Genomic DNA, 19446 nt, shown 5'->3' with positions numbered 1-19446 from the left:
CTGTAGCCTACAGACTGGAGCGGATGTGAAAATTAGACAATGTCACGAGACACGTTTGACATTATGCACGTTTCTTTGATCAAACAGCCTAACCTAAATGGCTCCGAGTCAAATAAAAAAATGCGCTTTGATGTGAATATGGCAAGTTAAAAAACGTGATATCCTTAAAAAAAGACAGGTAAAAAAAAAATGACAGTATGGAATGGAAAACCAGGCTCCTCACAACTGCTGTCTATGAGTTTCACCCAGTAGGCTAAATTGTTATGATAATCAGTAGTTTCAAGTTTTGTATCCTTCAATTCCAGACCGGCCTCGATTTCAACATCCATGAACCGGGACAAATCTGAACCAATCATCGACATCTGTTTCACAAGTTTGGACAGCACAGTAGATGAAAGCAGAGTACAGTAAAGACAAGTATAGTTCAGTACAGTATAATGTACTGCATTGTACCCTACTTTACTCTTCATTAAGATGTCTTTTCATGTTTTTTTCAGTACCGAAAATGAACCTGATTTCAACATCCAGAAAATACGTATTTTAAACGTCCGGAAAATACATATGTTCAACTTTCGTTAGGAACCTAAAATTAACCTTTAACTTCAAAGTCTGGAAAAATAAATATTTTAGACTTATTTTCAATGTTATTTTGCTTGTGACTGTTCTAGTTTCGCAGGGGTATTGGCAAAGACATTTGTCTCACCTAGGGCGGTAGAACGCACAAGACCGCGCGCACACAGACACACACACACACATGACAGAAACTTTGCAGTGGCCACAAAGAGGATGTGAGTCGGACAGTGTGTGGCCGGGGCCAGGATCAGTTGCCATGGCTTCGGTGTAACGGAAATCAGCATCTGAAATAGCGTGAGCTAGATGCATCAACTGTGTGAAAGAAAATATCAAAATAACCTACCACAGACCAGTTTGATATTTTATCAGAATGTATTATAAAAGCACCATAGAAACTTTGAAAATTCCAACAATAGACCCAGAACACCAATATCAAGTTAAAAACTGTACATGATTTGATAAAACGGTGAATGAAGCTATATGGGGCGGCAGGGTAGCCTAGTGGTTAGAGCGTTGGACTAGTAACCGAAAGGTTGCAAATTCATAATCCCCGAGCTGACAAGATACAAATCTGTCATTGAAAATAAGAATATGTCCTTAACTGACTTGCCTAGTTAAATAAAGGTTAAATATATATATATATATATATATATATATGAGACGTTCGTTTTGAAAATACCAAAAACATCATTCTCGAGCTGGATCTAAAAAAAACTCAGTATAAGTATCATACAAAGAAGACATAGGCTGAACAAACAAGTTAAACATCCAACCATTTCATGCAGATGAATTACCTGACGCATGAAAAAAGTCACGACCTAGCTATGGAAACACGAAATGCCGGTGTTGTGCCGGAATCGCGTTCGTCATTGCTGCGACTTGCTTGCTAGTTGAGATTTCAACTCTTCACTCAGTTTTCGGTTTGGCTATTTGTTTCAAGTGTATATGGCGGTTCTAGCTTGTATGGCGCCCTGGGAGAACCCCCCCTTCAGCGCCCGCCCGTTCCTAAATCCGCTACTGATTTGTATTAGTTTATAAATACATCTCTTTGCCAAAATTCGTCATCTCTCCCATGTCTCATTCGAATAGTATTTTTGAAAGTGCAAGGATAATAATTCAGCCATAGTTGTTCTGAAATGTTTATTCCTTGCCAACATTTTACTCCCTCCTCTGTTTAATTATAACACATACATTGATTATTAATTTCAGTTGCCTGACGTGAAGTTTGTTCTATAGAAAGTATTTGACTCTGATATGTGTGTATGTGTGTGTGTGTGTGTGTGTGTGTGGGGGGGGGGGGGGGGGGGGGGGGGTGTTCTGTACAATCTTATACTGACTGACAAGACAGTTTGTTCGTTCGACATGGTGGGATACTTTTATGGCGGTGAGAAATGGCGGTGGAAACGTTTTCTGCGCAAATATTGATATAATAACCATCATATCGAAGTAAATTTGTGGGTCATGAAATTATATGTTGTGTGGTTCTCCCACTACGTCTCCCACTACGTCTCGGGAAAGCATGCAGTTTATTTGGCTACAGATTAAATAAATTATGAACTTCACAGGGTGGTGAATGTACAAGGTGTTGGCTTGCTTGCTCCTATACAATTACCATCGAGGGTCTTATTGAGATAACGAACGATGATTAGGTTTGACCAATACAAATAATATCGCTCTTATTCATAATAATCTCATAATAGGTAGCCTACCCGCACTGTATCTGCTAGGTGTTGGCTAGAGCGCATGTGCCAAGACCAACTCGGGTACGTTTGCTATTCAATGCAACAGTTTTTGTGACTAATTATCAGCAGAGTTGAAAATGCGATAGAAATTGTATTTTTCATTCGGTACATGGGAATTTAACCGTAAAATATATTTTTACGTGCACTACGTCGTCACGCACAGGATTGTATCCTCATAAAGTCAGTCAAACATATCTGGTGGGAAAATGCGCATATTATTTTATGCAGATTTTATCATATTTACATGAAAATCTGTCGAAAATTTGATGCAAACCTAGCTACTGTCAAACCAAATCGTAAATACATTTTTACCCACTGCTCAACTTCTTCCCTCTTTTGCACTTCTCACGTTTCTCTCTCTTTCGAGACACATGCCACAACATACAAAGGAGGCTTTCACATATGAATGGCAAATAAATGTTTTTAAAAACCGTTACATTTTCGCTCAAAAGCTGTTAAATAAAATACATAAGATGCAATGGAAATGCCTGGAAAGACAAAAGTGATTTAACACATGGAAAGAGTCAAACGTTCTCTTTCTTCAACTCATCCTCGACTAGTGCAATCCTTTCTTCTGACCGATGGTCTGGTAGGTGTCTGCAGAATGAGGAGTCAATCCCTGAGATATTTGAGAGAGAGATAGAGAGAGAGCGAGAAAAAATATAATTAAGCAAGGACCTACAATTGAAATTTCACACATCAACTAAGATCACCATCACCAACTCACCGTATAGATGCTCTCCTCTGCATTCTGTGTCAAGAGTGAAAGAGAAACACCATTACAAAACACAAACACTGAGGAAAATGACTAAATCACTATTCATGCAACATCTTGAAACAGGATGCGCTTGTGTGTGAGTACAGGTGGTGGCATTTTTTGTTGTTGTAGAAAGTGTGTGAAAAATAAACTATTAGGTTTAATGTTTGTCAGGAAATCCCTCCCTGCCCCCAACCGACTGTAAAGCTGTAGTTGTGTTTGTCTGCGTTGTACAGGACTAGAAAATGGTTTGGAGCATATCTCACATTACATTGATTTGATCCCCGGCCAACTGCAGGGGCTCGTTTTCATGTATCTGGGTGCCATAAGGGCTTGTTTAATGGGGTTTAACAGTGTAGATCATGTTACTGTGGCTTTCTCACCACTGGCTTTGCTGTCCCAGTCACCGGAGCCATCTGTGGGAAATACTGAGTGTTGAAAGATAGAGGTAAGACAGACAGATGAAACTGAATCAACCCCAAGCTGTTCTAGGCATTTGTGCAGATCTGAAACGATTGGATGGGTTGGATAAGTATAAGCAATATGGTGAAAATTTCACCTAACCTTCCAGAGGACAAGGTGGAGCTACTACCATAGTTTATATACCCATAGTCATACTGCAGAGAACATTGTTTTTTAGATCAGTGTTTATACCTATCCATGTCTTTCAGATCTACAGTGCCTTCAGAAGGTATTCATACCGTTGGACTTATTCCATTTTGTTGTTACAGCCTGAATTCAAAATGGAATCAATAGTTTTGTTTCTCTCACCCATCTACTGTACACACAATACCTCGTAATGACAGTGAAACCTTGTTTAGAATTGTTTAGCTAATTTATTGAAAATTAAATACAGAAATCTCATTTACATAAGTATTCACAGTCCTTTGCTATGACACTCCAAATGGAGTTCAGGTGTATCAAATTTCCTTTGATCATCCTTGAGGTGTCACTACAACTTGATTGGAGTCCACTTTTGGCCAATTCAACTGTTTGGACATGATTCAGAAAGAAACACCTGTCTACATAAGGTCCCACAGTTGACAGTGCATGTCAGATCAGAAACTATACAATGAAGTCCAATGAACTGTCTGTAGATCTCCACAATATAATTGTGATGAGGCATATACAGTATCTGGGGAAAGGGTATAAAACAATTTCTAGAGTGTAGAAGGCAGCTGTACCTTGATCCTGCAGTATAGCACGGTAAGGATGATACCGTACAGAAACAAGATGGCGTCTAGGATGTAGCAGATCTGAGGCTCAACCAGGGCCGCTGAGGACAGAGGAGAAGAACTGCTATTTACAGGATGGTCCTCTGAGGTTTGACCACCAATTTAGTCATTTAGCAGATGCTCTTATTCAGAGCGACTTACAGTGCATGTAACTAAGGTTGGTAAAAACAACCAGACTATCAGTTATCGCAAGTGACCACCAGTAATCGGTCTGTCGCGCAGATCTCAGTCATCTTTCCTTACCTGTTTGGCTGGTACAGTACCTACCTACTCCTATCCACAACATGTCAAAAATGATCTTGGTTAATATCATTCTGTTCTGACAAATAGGCATATCTTCAAATTGAGTGTTTAAATTGAAAATGTGATTATTTTATCTTTATCAGTTTGGTGTGTGTGTGTGTGTGTGTGTGTGTGCAAGTGTGAGGTGGGACTAGGGTGATGTGGTTGATTTATCTATCTATGATCTCTTTTGGTTTCCCTACCTCATATCTGTGAACCTCAGAAAATATGTTGATTTAAATAGAGAACGCTATGTGCAAGAAAACACTGAAATGTGTACTGTATATGCATGCATATAGGTGCAGTACAACTACACTGATGCTTAGACATAGTGTACGCTTCTGTGTACGTGTGTGTGGACCATGCAGATGGTGCTGACGTTTCGTCAGTGCATACAGTGCCGTGAAAAAGTAATGCCATCACTTTCTTCAGTATCTAATGTTAGAGGACCAATGTGGCCACTGCTTTGCTTCTGCGGTCCCAGAAAGGGCTCCAAAACAATAAGAATTGAGCCCTATCCCCCTTTTTTTAGTTGTTACACACGGTCCATCACACCAATAGTTCATCATACCAATTACCACTGACATCGTTTTGCCCTCTATATTGAGAATATCAGAATCACCTACACTACACCAATATACAATATTTTTTTTGCGCCAAATGGAGTTTGGTTATAATGAAAAATCTATTTCTAAAACCAGGTTAAAACAGTCATGAGCAAAACCATTTACAGACAGGAAAAGCTGATTTACTTCATTCTTTCAGGAAGGAGAAATTATGATGCCCACTTCAACAATTATTGTAAACGTGTCGCTACAGGGTTTCTATCAACAAAATAGTTGATTATTCATAATATGACCAAAATAATATTAGACGAGTTCCAAATACCAGTACATCACATTCAAATATTTTCACTGACGGACTTATGTCAGTCTTCAGTAAAAAGATTTGAACGTGATGTATCGGCATTTGTAACTCCAACTACGTTAATTGCTGGACTCCCTGAGATCTGGGCCCGTTTCAACAAAGCATCTCAGTGTAGGAGTGCTGATCTAAGATCCGTTTTGCCTTGTAGATCATAATGAATAAGATTATATGGTCAGATCCTAGATCAGCACTACTTTGAAATGCTTTGTGGACATGAGCCCTGATCTCAACCATGGGACTCACCATGATACTGTATAATTGACTTGACTTTAAAATATTTCCTCCAGTGGAAGACCAAATTTAGTTGGGAGTTGTACTAATCAAAAAGTTAAACTCATGTTAATCCCACAAAAAAATAACACTTTCATAGCACAGGTCAACAACCAAACATCAAGAGGTTTGTACTTATCAAACTCCAGACTCACCAGCGCTGCCAAAGCTCAACCACAGAGGAAGAGCTGAAAGAACCTGGAATCTGCCTCCCATTGTCACTGCAACAAGGATACAACAGGACACACCACAACAGTAGGCAGCGGCAACAAGCTCTTTTTACCAGACGTCAGACTGCTCAGTCAGTAACCAGCACATCGGTTGAGCAGGGCTGACGAGTCGGTTGGTTAAGTGTGGTGATGACGCAGTGTTACAAAGAAAGCCAGGGTAGAGCAGCAGGGGGAAGTTGTGGTCGAGCTCAGTCCATTTTCTATGATCAGACCACTCCCCTGTCTGTGGGCCTGCACACAGCGTTGGAGGAAGGACAGACTGAAAGACCTAGAATGCTTCGGGTTCTGTCGACTTACTCTATCTTTACCACATGTTGGTTGTGCAACATGGTGTTTTGAAAACGGAAATAACATTGAGCTATGACTTCCCTGAAGTTCTTACTGTATGTTTCTTAACTACAAAGACACTGAGTGAAATGACACTATTTGACCGATCAGAGATAAAATATTTATTAGGTTTACAGCATTATACGTCAATGATTACGAGTTGGCCCATCTGTCAAAATCCCAGTACAGTGAATGAGAGACAAACAAGGTAGTAAAGACAGCGCTGAGAAATCCTCTTCAGAGTGGAACCATGGGTGTCATCTTTCAACAGTCAGGTGTTAACTTAACGGTCAACTTCGCCAAACACAATGTCCTGGGTGCCTGTCACAAGAAAATTAAATTAAAATTTAAAAAAATTAAAAAATCAACCATACATTGAACAGGAACTACACTGAACAAAAATATAACTGCAACATGTAAAGAGTTGGTCCCATGAAATATCCCAGAAATGTTCTATATGTACAAACCACATCTAACCACGCCAGCCCAGGACAACGTGTTCCAGTTCCCGCCAATATTCAGCAACTTCGCACAACCATTGAAGAGTGAGCCAACATTCCACAGGCCACAATCAACAGCCTGATCAACTCTACGTTAAGGAGATGAGGCAAATTGTGGTCAAACCAGATACTGACTGGTTTTCTGATCCACGCTAATAGCTTTTTCTTTTTAAGGTATCTGTGATCAACATGTCTATCTGTATTCCCAGTCATGTGAAATCCAAAGATTAGCACCTAACAAATGTATTTAAAATTAACTGACTTCCTTATGAACTGTAACTCCTTTGTAAAACCTTTGAAAATGTTGCGTTTATATTTTTGTTCAGTGTACATGAATTGCATTGCTAAGGATTCTGATATCAATGGTTGACTCATAACATAAGGGTCGTGTTCAGCAGGGAGAATCTTTTGTGAAACAGAGGTACTAATACAATTAGAACACAGATTTTTGTTAACCGTCACAAAACATTTTGCTACAGTGTGTCCTACTGAATATGACCCAGTAGAAACATTTCTTACCAATAATGGCCACTACGTCAGCCAGCATGTGTCCTTTAGCCATCATATCCAGGGCAGCCTGGGGGGAAAAAAACATCAAAATCATCAATCAACTCCAAACCAACCAACTCCAAACCAACTATAAACCGAAAGAAGCATCATACATAGATATTTTTCTTATAAAATCTGTGTTGCGACACGTTTGTGCAATGCACTTGATTTAAAGTGATTTGATACAGAAACCAAAACAGTGTGGGACGGTCTGGTGTGTTAATGTCCCAAGAACAAACATGTCACAACACAGACAGAGAGGGGAAGGCAGGGTTGGGTTTGTTTTCTTTTACAAATGCTATTATACTGGTTTATAAATGTCCTTAATGAATTATAAGTAGCCTTGAGGAAAAAGCTGTTTTACACATTGAATAATTTATAACTGCATTTAATAATTCAGGGTGTGAATTCTGTCTGTGTTGTGGTTGTATGAGCTCCCCGTACCAAGTGAGCGAATCCTGGAGCTTTGATTTTGCAGCGGTAGGGCCTGCTGGAGCCGTCAGATACCAGATACACACCAAACTCTCCCTGCAAAATAACACAATATTACACATTAATATTCCTACCCAACACATTCACACCAAACTCTCCCTGGAAGAGACAGGAGAGGAGATCACATTACACAACAGCAGCACCTTTAATCTACCTATATAAATCACATTTTATTTGTCACATACACATGGTTAGCAGATGTTAATGAGAGTGTAGCGAAATGCTTGTGCTTCTAGTTCCGACAATGCAGTAGTAACCAACGAGTAATCTAACAATTCCACAATTGCTACCTTATACACACAAGTGTAAAGGGATGAATATGTACATAAAGATATATGAATGAGTGATGGTACAGAACGGCATAGGCAAGATGCAGTAGATGGTATCGAGTACAGTATGTAAACATAAAAGTGGCATAGTTTAAAGTGGCTAGTGATACATGTATTACATAAAGATGGCAAGATGCAGTAGATGGTATAGAGTACAGTATATACATATGAGATGAGTAATGTAGGGTATGTAAACATTATATTAAGTGGCATTGTTTAAAGTGGCTAGTGATACATTTTTTACATCAATTTCCATTATTAAAGTGGCTGGAGTTGAGTCAGATGTTGGCAGCAGCCACTCAATGTTAGTGGTGGCTGTTTAACAGTCTGATGGCCTTGAGATAGAAGCTGTTTTTCAGTCTCTCGGTCCCTGCTTGGATGCACCTGTACTGACCTCGCCTTCTGGATGATAGCGGAGTGAACAGGCAGTGGCTCGGGTGGTTGTTGTCCTTGATGATCTTTATGGCCTTCCTGTGACATCGGGTGGTGTAGGTGTCCTGGAAGGCAGGTAGTTTGCCCCCGGTGATGCGTTGTGCAGACCTCACTACCCTCTGGAGAGCCTTACGGTTGAGCAGAGCAGTTGCTGTACCAGGCGGTGATACAGCCCGACAGGATGCTCTCGATTGTGCATCTGTAGAAGTTTGTGAGTGCTTTTGGTGACAAGCCGAATTTCTTGAGCCTCCTGAGGTTGAAGAGGCGCTGCTGCGCCTTCTTCACAACGCTGTCTGTGTGGGTGGACCAATTCAGTTTGTCCGTGACGTGTACGCCGAGGAACTTAAAACTTACTACCCTCTCCACTTCTGTCCCGTCGATGTGGATAGGGGGGTGCTCCCTCTGCTGTTTCCTGAAGTCCACGATCATCTCCTTTGTTTTGTTGACGTTGAGTGCAAGGTTATTTTCCTGACACCACACTCCGAGGGCCCTCACCTCCTCCCTGTAGGCCGTCTCGTCGTTGTTGGTAATCAAGCCTACCACTGTAGTGTCGTCCGCAAACTTGATGATTGAGTTGGAGGTGTGCATGGCCACGCAGTCGTGGGTGAACAGGGAGTACAGGAGAGGGCTCAGAACGCACCCTTGTGGGGCCCCAGTGTTGAGGATCAGCGGGGTGGAGATGTTTTTACCTACCCTCACCACCTGGGGGCGGCCCGTCAGGAAGTCCAGTACCGAGTTGCACAGGGCGTGGTCGAGACCCAGGGTCTCGAGCTTGATGATGAGTTTGGAGGGTACTATGGTGTTAAATGCTGAGCTGTAGTCGATGAACAGCATTCTCACGTAGGTATTCCTCTTGTCCAGATGGGTTAGGGCAGCGTGCAGTGTGGTTGCGATTGCGTAGTCTGTGGACCTATTGGGGCGGTAAGCAAATTGGAGTGGGTCTAGGCTGCCAGGTAGGGTGGAGGTGATATGGTCCTTGACTAGTCTTTCAAAGCACTTCATGATGACGGAAGCGAGTGCTACGGGGGGGGGGGGGGTAGTCGTTTAGCTCAGTTACCTTAGCTTTCTTGGGAACAGGAACAATGGTGGCCCTCTTGAAGCATGAGGGGACAGCAGACTGGGATAAGGATTGATTGAATATGTCCGTCAACACACCAGCCAGCTGTTCTGCGCATGCTCTGAGGATGCGGCTGGGGATGCCGTCTGGGCCTGCAGACTTGCGAGGGTTAACACGTTTAAATGTTTTACTCACGTCGGCTGCAGTGAAGTAGACTCCGCAGATTTTGGTAGTGGGCCATGTCAGTGGCACTGTATTGTCCTCAAAGCGAGCAAAGAAGTTATTTAGTCTGTCTGGGAGCAAGGCATCCTGGTCCGCAACGGGCCTGGTTTTCTTTTTGTAATCCGTGATTGACTGTAGACCTTGCCACATACCTCGTGTCTGAGCCATTGAATTGCGACTCTACTTTGTCTCTATACTGACGCTTAGCTTGTTTGACTTGCGGAGGGGAAAGCTACACTGTTTGTATTCAGTCATGTTTCCGGTCACCTTGCCCTCGTTAAAAGCAGTGGTTCGCGCTTTCAGTTTTGTGCGAATGCTGCCATCAATCCACGGTTTCTGGTTTGGGAATGTTTTAATAGTTGCTATGGGTATGACATCGCCAATGCACTTGCTAATGAACTCGCTCACAGAATCAGCGTATTCGTCAATGTTGTTGGACGCAATGCGAAACATATCCCAATCCACGTGATCGAAGCAGTCTTGAAGCGTGGAATCAGATTGGTCGGACCAGCGTTGAACAGACCTAAGCGCGGGCGCTTCCTGTTTTAGTTTCTGTCTGTAGGCTGGAAGCAACAAAATTGAGTCGTGGTCAGCTTTTCCGAAAGGAGGGCGGGGGAGGGCCTTATATGCGTCGTGGAAGTTAGAATAACAATGATCCAGGGTTTTACCAGCCCTGGTAGCACAATCGATATGCTGATAGAATTTAGAGTCTTGTTTTCAGATTAGCCTTGTTAAAATACCCAGCTACAATGAATGCAGCCTCAGGATATGTGGTTTCCAGTTTGCATAGAGTCAAATAAAGTTTGTTCAGGGCCATCGATGTGACTACAGATTCAAATTAACTAGCTAGCTAAATCTGGCACATTTACAGAATATCTCTGTCTGTCAAATCAATGTAATACATGTTTTGGAATTGTGTTGTATCTAAAGGCCTCTTATGACCTACAAAATAGATCAGTTGGAGGAGAATCTCACCATTACAAGCAGTAAATTGCACATATAGAATATCCTCAAAGTATTTGAGGTTCAATTTAAAAAAAACAGAGGCTCAAAGCCCTTCTATCCATGTAGGTCTGAGGAAAGGGGAGGGCTTACCTTGGGTGCTTCTACAGCTGTGTATGTGGATCCGGGGGGCACCTGGTAACCCTCTGTGTACAGCTTAAAGTGATGGATCAGAGACTCCATGGACATCTAACATGGGAACATTAACCACCATTACAACTGATGTTTATGCTTATTTAGACTCAATGTGAAACACTCCACCGTAACAAGGGCTTGTGTTTAACTACAGGGTAAGGCAGAAAAAATTGAGGATGATCTAAATGCCCTGAATCAGTGTTTCTCCATCCTGGTCCCGAGCACCTAAAAAAGGTGCACTCGGACACCTGATTCAACTAATTAACTCATCAAGCCGTTTGATTAGTTGAATCCGGTGTGTTTAGCGCTAGGGCTAAAAAACGTGCACCCCGTTGTCCTCAATGATCTCAAATAAAAACATTCAGTCATTCTCTCACCTTCATCTCAGATCTCTTGGGCGGGGCCACCTTGGCGTCGTCCACTTTGATCTCTCCCGCTGGCATCTTGTTGAGGGCCTCGATCATGATCCTGAGACTCTGCCTCATCTCCTCCACCCTGCACAGGTACCTGACCAACACCAAGGACAAAGAGGAGAGGAAGGGAGGAGGGGAAACAAGATGTAAACATGGGGGGGGGGGGTTTAACCACTGCCCTCCAGGGGCATGTGGTCCGTGTGTGGCAGCACTACCACTAGACCAGCTGCCAACAACTCCAAAACAGAACAACTCCAAAACAGGATTCAATCAAAAACAATCAATAACAAATATGAAGGTAAAACTCATCTACACAAACGCAATACTAAGTAAAAAAGAGAGAGAGAGGCAGACAGAGAGGACAGAAGGCGTCCTTCTCACCTGTCGTAGCAGTCTCCCTTGCTGCCGATGGGGACGTCAAACTCCACCTCGTCATACTTGTCGTAGGGCTGAGACTTCCTCAGGTCCCACTTGATGCCTGAACCCCTCAGCATCACACCACTGACAGACAAGCAGAGGGGGTGATTTACATATTTCATTAGCTTCACAACAGTTTGAGAGAGAGAGTGTGTGAGTGAGTGCGTCTCACCTGAAGCCATAGTTGAGTGCGTCCTCTGCAGACACAACCCCGATGTCCACGGTGCGGTTCTTCCAGATACGGTTGTTGGTCAACATCTCCTCCACCTCGTCTATTCTGATGGAGAAGTTCTTGCACCACTCATAGATATCATCCATTAGTCCCAGTGGCATGTCCTGGGACAAGCAGATAACAATCTTTATAGCGACCATTCCATCGCATACATAGCTGTAGGGTGAAGTTGCCCCTAGACACTGATCTTGGGTCAGTTTAGCGATCCCCCCCTTCTAATGGTGAAGGTTAGGATTGGGGAGAGGATGCTGATCCTAGATCTGAACCTAGGGGAAACGCTACCCAGGAGAAACCCCATAAAACTTAGTTCCCAGGCAGCCCTCACCTGGTGTACTCCACCAGGTCTGACGTAGGCTGCATGCATCCTGGCCCCTGAGACACGCTCATAGAACTCAAACATCTAGGAGAAGGATAGAGACACGACAACACACCATGAAATGGTCCAGTGCTATCAACAACAAAAAAAACATGGTTTTCCAGTGTTTTACATATATTTACACACCGAGGTTGGAATAATACTGGGAAATTGTGAAAATTATGATAATACACTTTTAGTATAAGAGACGATTGAAAAGACTGCCTGAAATTTCGTCCTGTTTGGGCGAGATGGAGTTTTGGCCTGCCTGGTGACATTAAATTAGTTAATATACCAATAAGAAAAAGGACTTCCAAAAATTGCTACTTCAGCAAAAGGAAGGAAGATCAGGACCCTGATTCTAGATCATCACTCCTACTCTGTTAAGCTTGATACGGCCCCAGATCCTAAATTCTGTTTCCATTCTCACCTTCTCTCTCTCCTCGAACATCCAGAAGAAGGGGGTCATGGCTCCGATGTCCAGGGCGTGGGTGGTGATGGCCATGATGTGGTTCAGGATGCGAGTCAGCTCTCCGAAAAGAACTGCAAAACAACAGAAGTAGACCCTGAAAAGTCATACTTACTTACTTAACCACTGTTGCCCATCTTCTGCCTGTGTGGAGATTGTGTAACAGGCCCCAGTTCCTCTGTACAGTTGAAGTCAGAAGTTTATATATACCTTGGCCAAATACATTTATACTCAGTATTTCACAATTCCTGAAATTTAATCAGAGTAAAAATGTCCCGTCTTAGGTCAGTTAGGATCACCACTTCAATTTAAGAATGTGAAATGCCAGAATAATAGAGAGAATGATTTCAGCTTTTATTTCTTTCATCACATTCCCAGTGGGTCAGAAGTATACATACACTCAATTAGTATTTGGTAGCATTGTCTTTAAATTGTTGAACTTGGGTCAAATGTTTCAGGTATCCTTCCACAATAAGTTGGGTGAATTTTGGCCCATTCCTCCTGACAGAGCTGATGTAATTGAGTCAGGTTTGTAGGCCTCCTCGCTTGCACATGCCTTTTCAGTTCTGAATTGAGGTCAGGGCTTTGTGATGGCGACTCCAATACCTTGACTTTGTTGTCCTTAAGCCATTTTGCCACAACTTTGGAAGTATGCTTTGGGTCATTGTCCCCATATGGAAGACCCATTTGCGACCAAGCTTTAACTTCCTGACTGATATATTGAAGTAACATCAAGACATCCACAACTTTCCTTCCTCATGGTGCCATCTATTTTGTGAAGTGTACCATTCTCTGATGCAGCAAAGCACCCCCACAACATGATGCTGCCACCCCCGTGCTTCACGGTTGGGATGGTGTTCTTCAGCTTGCAAACCTCCCCCGTTTTCTTCCAAACATAATGATGGTCATTATGTTCAAACGCTTCTATTTTTGTTTCATCAGACCAGAGGACATTTCTCCAAAAAGTACAATCTTTGTCCCCATGTGCAGCTGCAAACCGCAGTCTGGCTTTTTTTTACAGCGGTTTTGGAGCAGTGGCTTCTTCCTTGCTGAGCAGCCTTTCAGAGTATGTCAATATAGGACTCGTTTTACTGTGGCTATAGATACTTTTGTACCTGTTTCCACAAGCATCTTCACAAGGTCCTTTGCTGTTGTTCTGGGATTGATTTGCACTTTTCGCACCAAAGTACGTTAATCTCTAGGAGACAGAATGCGTCTCCTTCCTGGGCGGTATGACGGCTGCGTGGCCCCATGGTGTTTATACTTGCGTACTATTGTTTGTACAGATTGACGTGGTACCTTCAGGTGTTTGGAAATTGCTCTCAAGGATGAACCAGACTTGTGGAGGTCTACAACTTTTTTTTTTCTGAGGTCTTGGCTGATTTCTTTTGATTTTCCCATGTCAAGCAAAGAGGCACTGAGTTTGAAGGTAGGCCTTGAAATACATCCCTAGGTACACCTCCAATTGACTCAAATAATGTCAATTAGCCTATCAGAAGCTTCCAAAGCCATGACATCATTTTCTGGGATTTTCCAAGCTGTTTAAAGGCACAGTCAACTTAGTGTATGTAAACTTCTGACCCACTGGAATTGTGATAGTGAATTATAAGTGAAATAATCTGTCTGTAAACAATTGTTGGAAAATGTCTTGTGTCATGCACAAAGTAGATGTGCTAACAGACTTGCCAAAACTATAGTTTGTTAACAAGAAATTTGTAGAGTGGCTGAAAAACGAGTTTTAATGACCCAACTTCCAACTGTATATCCATGTTGACTGTTGAACTCCATGTAGCTAACTACTGCCCCCTAGTGACCTTGTATGAAAGGGTAAATGGGGCCAGATGACCTAAGAAGGTTATGATTCTCATGCTTGTTACTGTTGTGCTGGTAAATGAGAGAGGTGCACCACCTTAATCTCAAATTTCACTTGTTAACCCAAACTGTACCTTTATCTCTGAACCGACAATTCGGGGGGAAAAAAGCTCATGCAAGTTGGTTTGCTCATCAGTTTGAGGTATTGGTTAGTTCGTCCTTTCTGGCAAGGTCGTCTAGTAGCACCTAGTCTTACCTCTGATCCACTGTGCGCGGGGTGGGGCCTGGATGTTGAGCAGCTTCTCCACGGCCAGAGAGTAGGCCTGCTCGTTACACATCATGGACACGTAGTCCAACCTGTCAAAGTAAGGCAGCGCCTATAGCAAAACATGGGAAGACTGGTCAATGCATTTCATCAAACAAAAACATGCCCGTTGTAGAAGAGCCTAAACACCAGCTTGTACATTAGCATCTTAGTCAGGACACTTATGCTAGTAACTTTCAGGCAATTTGCTATCCTAGCTGACGGCTGAACTATTCTGCCAGGATTTTTGTCTTCTTACTACACACCTTACTGTCTCTAGGTGTGCTACGTACCTGTAGGTAGGTCTTGTACTCAATGAGTTTTTCTGTGCCGCGGTGCAGCAGGCCCACGTGGGGATCACACTTCTTCACTGACTCCCCGCTGAGCTCCAGCACCAGACGCAGCACGCCATGGGCTGCGGGGTGCTGGGGCCCAAAGTTAATGGTCAGGTTAGACACCTCCTTCTCCATAGGAGCATCCTTATCTGAGAGAGGGATTGAGAGGAGATTTGGCAGTTTAAGTTTATAAGAAAAGCTACTTTCTTGTTTAAAGTAAAACCAACGCATTTCGTCTCTCAGGGTTCAACATAGAAAAAAGAAAGAGGTTGGACAGGCTAGTTGGTTCGGAATTCATGCATAAGTGTTTAGATAAAGCTGAATGTAGAATGGCTATGATAAAGTCACAGAGTATGATGTGGAATGAATCTAAATCTATAATAAAGTCAAAGTCACAGAATGAGTTTAGAAACCACTGACAACCACGTTGTGGCCAATCAGGTTCGATGGAGTAGCATGCAATAAAATGCAACTCCCACATATGGAACTAACAGATTTCAATCATTATACACAACTTTGGACTTGGGCCTAATTAACAACTAGGGATTTGACCCTTGAGTACTCAAATTAAAAAAAGCTATTTTTAGAACAAGGGCGGCAGTGGGAAAAAAATGTGCGCATTCATCTACATGCCAACAGTGAGAAAAAGTGCCTAATTTATCATAACCATTACAGATAACACATCCTAATTGCTAAGTTGCCTCATATATTCAGTCAATAAAAAAAACAAGTGCCATTTAAGATACATTTGTTGAAACTGTAAAATCAACTGGTTATATTTTATCGTGGAACACAATCAAAAAGGAAGTAAGCTGACTGTGGCGCTTGCTTGTAGAAGCCTATGGCTGTGCAATGGCATAGCCTTGTTTGTTCATTTTGCAGAAAAGACACCCTTATTTCCAGAGCCCTTATCACAGTCAAGACTCCTATTTTATAGTAAAAAAACATGATGTAATATAACAGAATAACATTTGAGTACTCAATTACTCATGCACATCATTAATAACTAGTAGGCCTATAGATGAAGACAGTACACAACAGTGGGGCGTACCATTCCATGGTGGGGGGACCCATTTCTCAGTGATGGCGCTGGGGTACATCACCGCCCCAGCATAGTGCTCCGTCCACTCCACATCTGGCTGCCACTGTTTCTGCCTGGAAAGAGAGAATAACAAGCAACCATGATGCATCAATGGTACTATGGCAGTGTGTGTATGTTGTTGACCAAGTGTTTAAACCAGGTGGTTTCAAACCGCTCCTCTGGGACCCCAGCTGTTCCATGTCTTTGAACTAATCCTCAAGCGCCCTGGACTACCTGAATCAGGTGAGCTAGTTCAGGACTACAACAACATTGTGAAACGGAGGTTTGAAAACCACTGGTTTGACCTACACAGTTTTGTGAGGTAAACTAATGCTTTCTCAGAGCAATAACAAAAAATGCATGATCCCTGGCCATGACCCCACTCTGAGGGTGTCTCAGGGGGAGTGGGATATGCAAAAACAAACAAAATAACATTTCACACCACACACACTTATACATGTGTGAAACAGGACAAACATAAGCACCCCTTATTTGACATGTGCCAAGTAAACTCCTAATATAAGTAGACTAGAGTCCAGGGTAGGGCATTAATCTGCTCTAGGTCATCCAAGACAGACTGACGATTTGGTCACTAATCCCATTTCACACAAGTAAAACGGTAGGATTAAACAGAGATTCACCAAATGAAATGTTTTTGTGTATAAAGCAGGCCTCAATATCAAGCATTATCGAACTGTTGGTAATGGTCCATAGCGACTTGTCAAGGCACAAATGGATCGGGTAGGCTGAACTGTTCCAAGTTACTGTCTAACACGTTATGTTTGACCCTGAAGTGGTTCATATGAATGTGAGAGAGGTGTACAACCGGTGTTGTTGACCTGAATACAGTAAATGACATCAGGTTGTGTAAACACTCATAACACGTTATGTAAAACGTGTTATTGAGCCTAGTTAACTACAATAAGGTGGCTAGCTAGCCTGGATTCCAGACCTATTTTGTGCTAACATTCCACTCATTGTACACGTTTTTTCAGACAAAAGTAAGAAACATGCATTTGAATTGCAAGAAATTGCTAGGTAAAGTTAACGTCACTCTGCTTTTTCGCAAGATGACACGCTGGCCATGAATCGGATGTGCTGCAGTGCTGTCAAAATCCACCTGATTCGATTCAAGTAACCTAGTTACTAACGTTAGCAAGGTTGCCAACTAACAGCTGTTTAATGTTACAGCAATTATACAACAGTTCCTTCTGACATAACATAAGCGTGATGTGTGTCGTGTCAGGTATGTGAACGACAAGCCTGTGTTGTAAATGAGCAGTGTTGTAGATGAGCAGTGCCTTTTGTTAGCTAGCTAATGCTAGCTGTTATGTGACCGTTTTTGATCCCTAAACGACCTACTTGGACATTATTGATCGGTTAAACTATAATTGCGCCTATCGAACCATGATAATCTCACCTGTTTTGTAGGACAGTGCAAGCAGGGCTGACCAAATTACTATTTATAATCAATTTTGTTGAAGGACGTCCAAGTTTGCTAAGCGACCTCAACATTGTCCCCGCCATCTTGGCAGTCAAAGTTACTCTGCACCCGGTGACGTAATGTCTTCTTCTTTGGGGTTTAGGGCGAACTACATGCTAAAAAGTGTATTATCGCCACCAACTGGACGGGGGTGAAAAAAATCATAAAAGAAAAGCAAATTCCACTGGGAAGAGAACATTTACATTAATCCACAAAAACTACAAAATAATGTAAAATAAATAAATAATATATATATATTCCAGCTCCTTCAGTCATTCGAAATCTAAAAAACCCGCTCAGGTTGAGGCCTGAAAGGGTGCGACCGCACGAACAAGTACTCCATGTAGCTCCTCAGACGTTAGCTGTCTTTTAATCCCAGAAATAGTTCAACTGCAGAAACAATGATATCAACCTTTCAATGTGCACAGTGTCATTTACCACCATTGCTATGAAAGCAACAGTCCACTTTTTTCACCTGAAGAATTTCTGGGTCCTGTTGATACGCAGGCTGCTGTGTATGTTGCAGTGTAATTCTACCAGTATTTACTACCATCTGACGTTCAGACCATTTTAACTGCCTCCGCATAGGAGACAGACTGAGCTGCTGGTGACCTCCATTTTTATCACCCTGCTCAGGCATTCCAAGGCCTCGTGTTCTCCACCGCAGTGACAACACTTTGCTCCTTGACCTTGGCCACTCTCTTCTGTTAAAATGTTTTATTTTTTGGGGTTTGGCAAGCAAAGTTGACAGAATAATGGTACTGCCACCTATCACACGGAAGTATAATGGAAGTTGAGTTGGTGCTATACGGAAAAATTTTGTGACTTGCTGTTCAAAAGTATTTGTACGGTAGTGGAAGAAGTAACAATTGTTAGTGTTAAATGTAGGCTAGTGCATTGTAGAAGTAGTGATTGTCTTTGTAGTAGTGGGATAGTAGCCTATATAGTAACAGTAAAAATGCTACTGAAATGCTAGTAGAAGTGGTAGTGGAAATACCCGTGACTGTTGCCCAGTAATAGTGTGCTTTTTCACACTTAAACTGTATAATATAGTTATTTGGCTTGCTCCTCCAGCATTGCTGCAGTCTATGACCGAAGCCTAACGGGATTTGACTTGGGAGTGTGGTTTGATGTGTGTGTGTGTCCTTGCCACCACCAAGACACACCCATCTGTCAGAACCTTGCCCACAGCCATTTCCCCCCAGGCAATCATAACAATTCCTGCAGATTGAGTTCAATAACTACAGGCAGATTTATGGTGAGATGCCAGTGGAAGCTTCAAATAGGTCAGTAGCCTACAGAGTAATATGAGAATCCAAGTGCTGAATTTATGTAGATATTTTAAATGTAGGTCCATGTAAAATAAAACAACTCTTCACATAAAAGCATAGAATCAGTGTTCTGCTAATATAACAATGTGCACCTTTCACTGTCGTTCCCGGCCGATACAGATACTGTGCCTATCGGCATTTTGTCTGGTGGTA

At 42.3% G+C, this 19446-nt stretch overlaps 2 protein-coding genes across 3 annotated transcripts; both read right to left on the bottom strand.

Annotated features, from left to right (window-relative positions):
* Window positions 1–926: 926 nt before the first annotated feature.
* Window positions 927–6278, bottom strand: fcer1g (Fc fragment of IgE, high affinity I, receptor for; gamma polypeptide). 2 transcript variants are annotated; one of them, XM_021577971.2, is made up of 5 exons: window positions 5942–6278; window positions 4257–4348; window positions 3456–3488; window positions 3043–3066; window positions 927–2934 (listed from the first exon to the last, which is right to left on the bottom strand). In XM_021577971.2, exons 1-5 carry the CDS (start codon window positions 6000–6002, stop codon window positions 2872–2874), a joined length of 273 nt encoding a protein of 90 aa, XP_021433646.1. In that variant the 5' UTR covers window positions 6003–6278; the 3' UTR covers window positions 927–2871. The 2 variants fall into 2 exon arrangements, with proteins under 2 accessions (XP_021433646.1, XP_021433645.1); XM_021577970.2 differs by having other exon boundaries at window positions 3456–3500; window positions 5942–6265.
* Window positions 6279–6441: 163 nt separating this feature from the next.
* ndufs2 (NADH:ubiquinone oxidoreductase core subunit S2) lies at window positions 6442–18059 on the bottom strand. Its single transcript, XM_021577968.2, has 13 exons — window positions 17900–18059; window positions 16450–16553; window positions 15357–15547; window positions 15016–15136; window positions 12909–13021; window positions 12449–12523; window positions 12064–12227; window positions 11856–11975; window positions 11439–11568; window positions 11020–11115; window positions 7837–7920; window positions 7363–7420; window positions 6442–6664 (listed from the first exon to the last, which is right to left on the bottom strand). Exons 1-13 carry the CDS (start codon window positions 18004–18006, stop codon window positions 6627–6629), a joined length of 1401 nt encoding a protein of 466 aa, XP_021433643.1. The 5' UTR covers window positions 18007–18059; the 3' UTR covers window positions 6442–6626.
* Window positions 18060–19446: the final 1387 nt, after the last annotated feature.

This window comes from Oncorhynchus mykiss, chromosome 21 (genome assembly GCF_013265735.2).
Source record: "Oncorhynchus mykiss isolate Arlee chromosome 21, USDA_OmykA_1.1, whole genome shotgun sequence".
Classification (NCBI taxonomy): Eukaryota; Metazoa; Chordata; class Actinopteri; order Salmoniformes; family Salmonidae; genus Oncorhynchus; species Oncorhynchus mykiss.
The sequence above is the reverse complement of the archived record's forward strand: the minus strand, read 5'-3'. Positions and strand labels throughout refer to the sequence as shown.

What these genes read in the sequence shown, in the direction of transcription:
- fcer1g (XM_021577970.2), bottom strand. Translation starts at nt 6,002, where the DNA reads ATGGGAGGCAGATTCCAGGTTCTTTCAGCTCTTCCTCTGTGGTTGAGC. An exon ending in GTTGAGCTTTGGCAGCGCTG is followed by an intron (nt 4,349 to 5,941) that starts GTGAGTCTGGAG and finishes CTCTGTCCTCAG; the next exon opens with CGGCCCTGGTTGAGCCTCAG. An exon ending in CAGAGGAGAGCATCTATACG is followed by an intron (nt 2,935 to 3,042) that starts GTGAGTTGGTGA and finishes CAAATATCTCAG; the next exon opens with GGATTGACTCCTCATTCTGC.
- ndufs2 (XM_021577968.2), bottom strand. Translation starts at nt 18,006, where the DNA reads ATGGCGGGGACAATGTTGAGGTCGCTTAGCAAACTTGGACGTCCTTCA. An exon ending in GGTCCCCCCACCATGGAATG is followed by an intron (nt 15,548 to 16,449) that starts GTACGCCCCACT and finishes TCCCTCTCTCAG; the next exon opens with ATAAGGATGCTCCTATGGAG. An exon ending in AGTACAAGACCTACCTACAG is followed by an intron (nt 15,137 to 15,356) that starts GTACGTAGCACA and finishes GTTTTGCTATAG; the next exon opens with GCGCTGCCTTACTTTGACAG.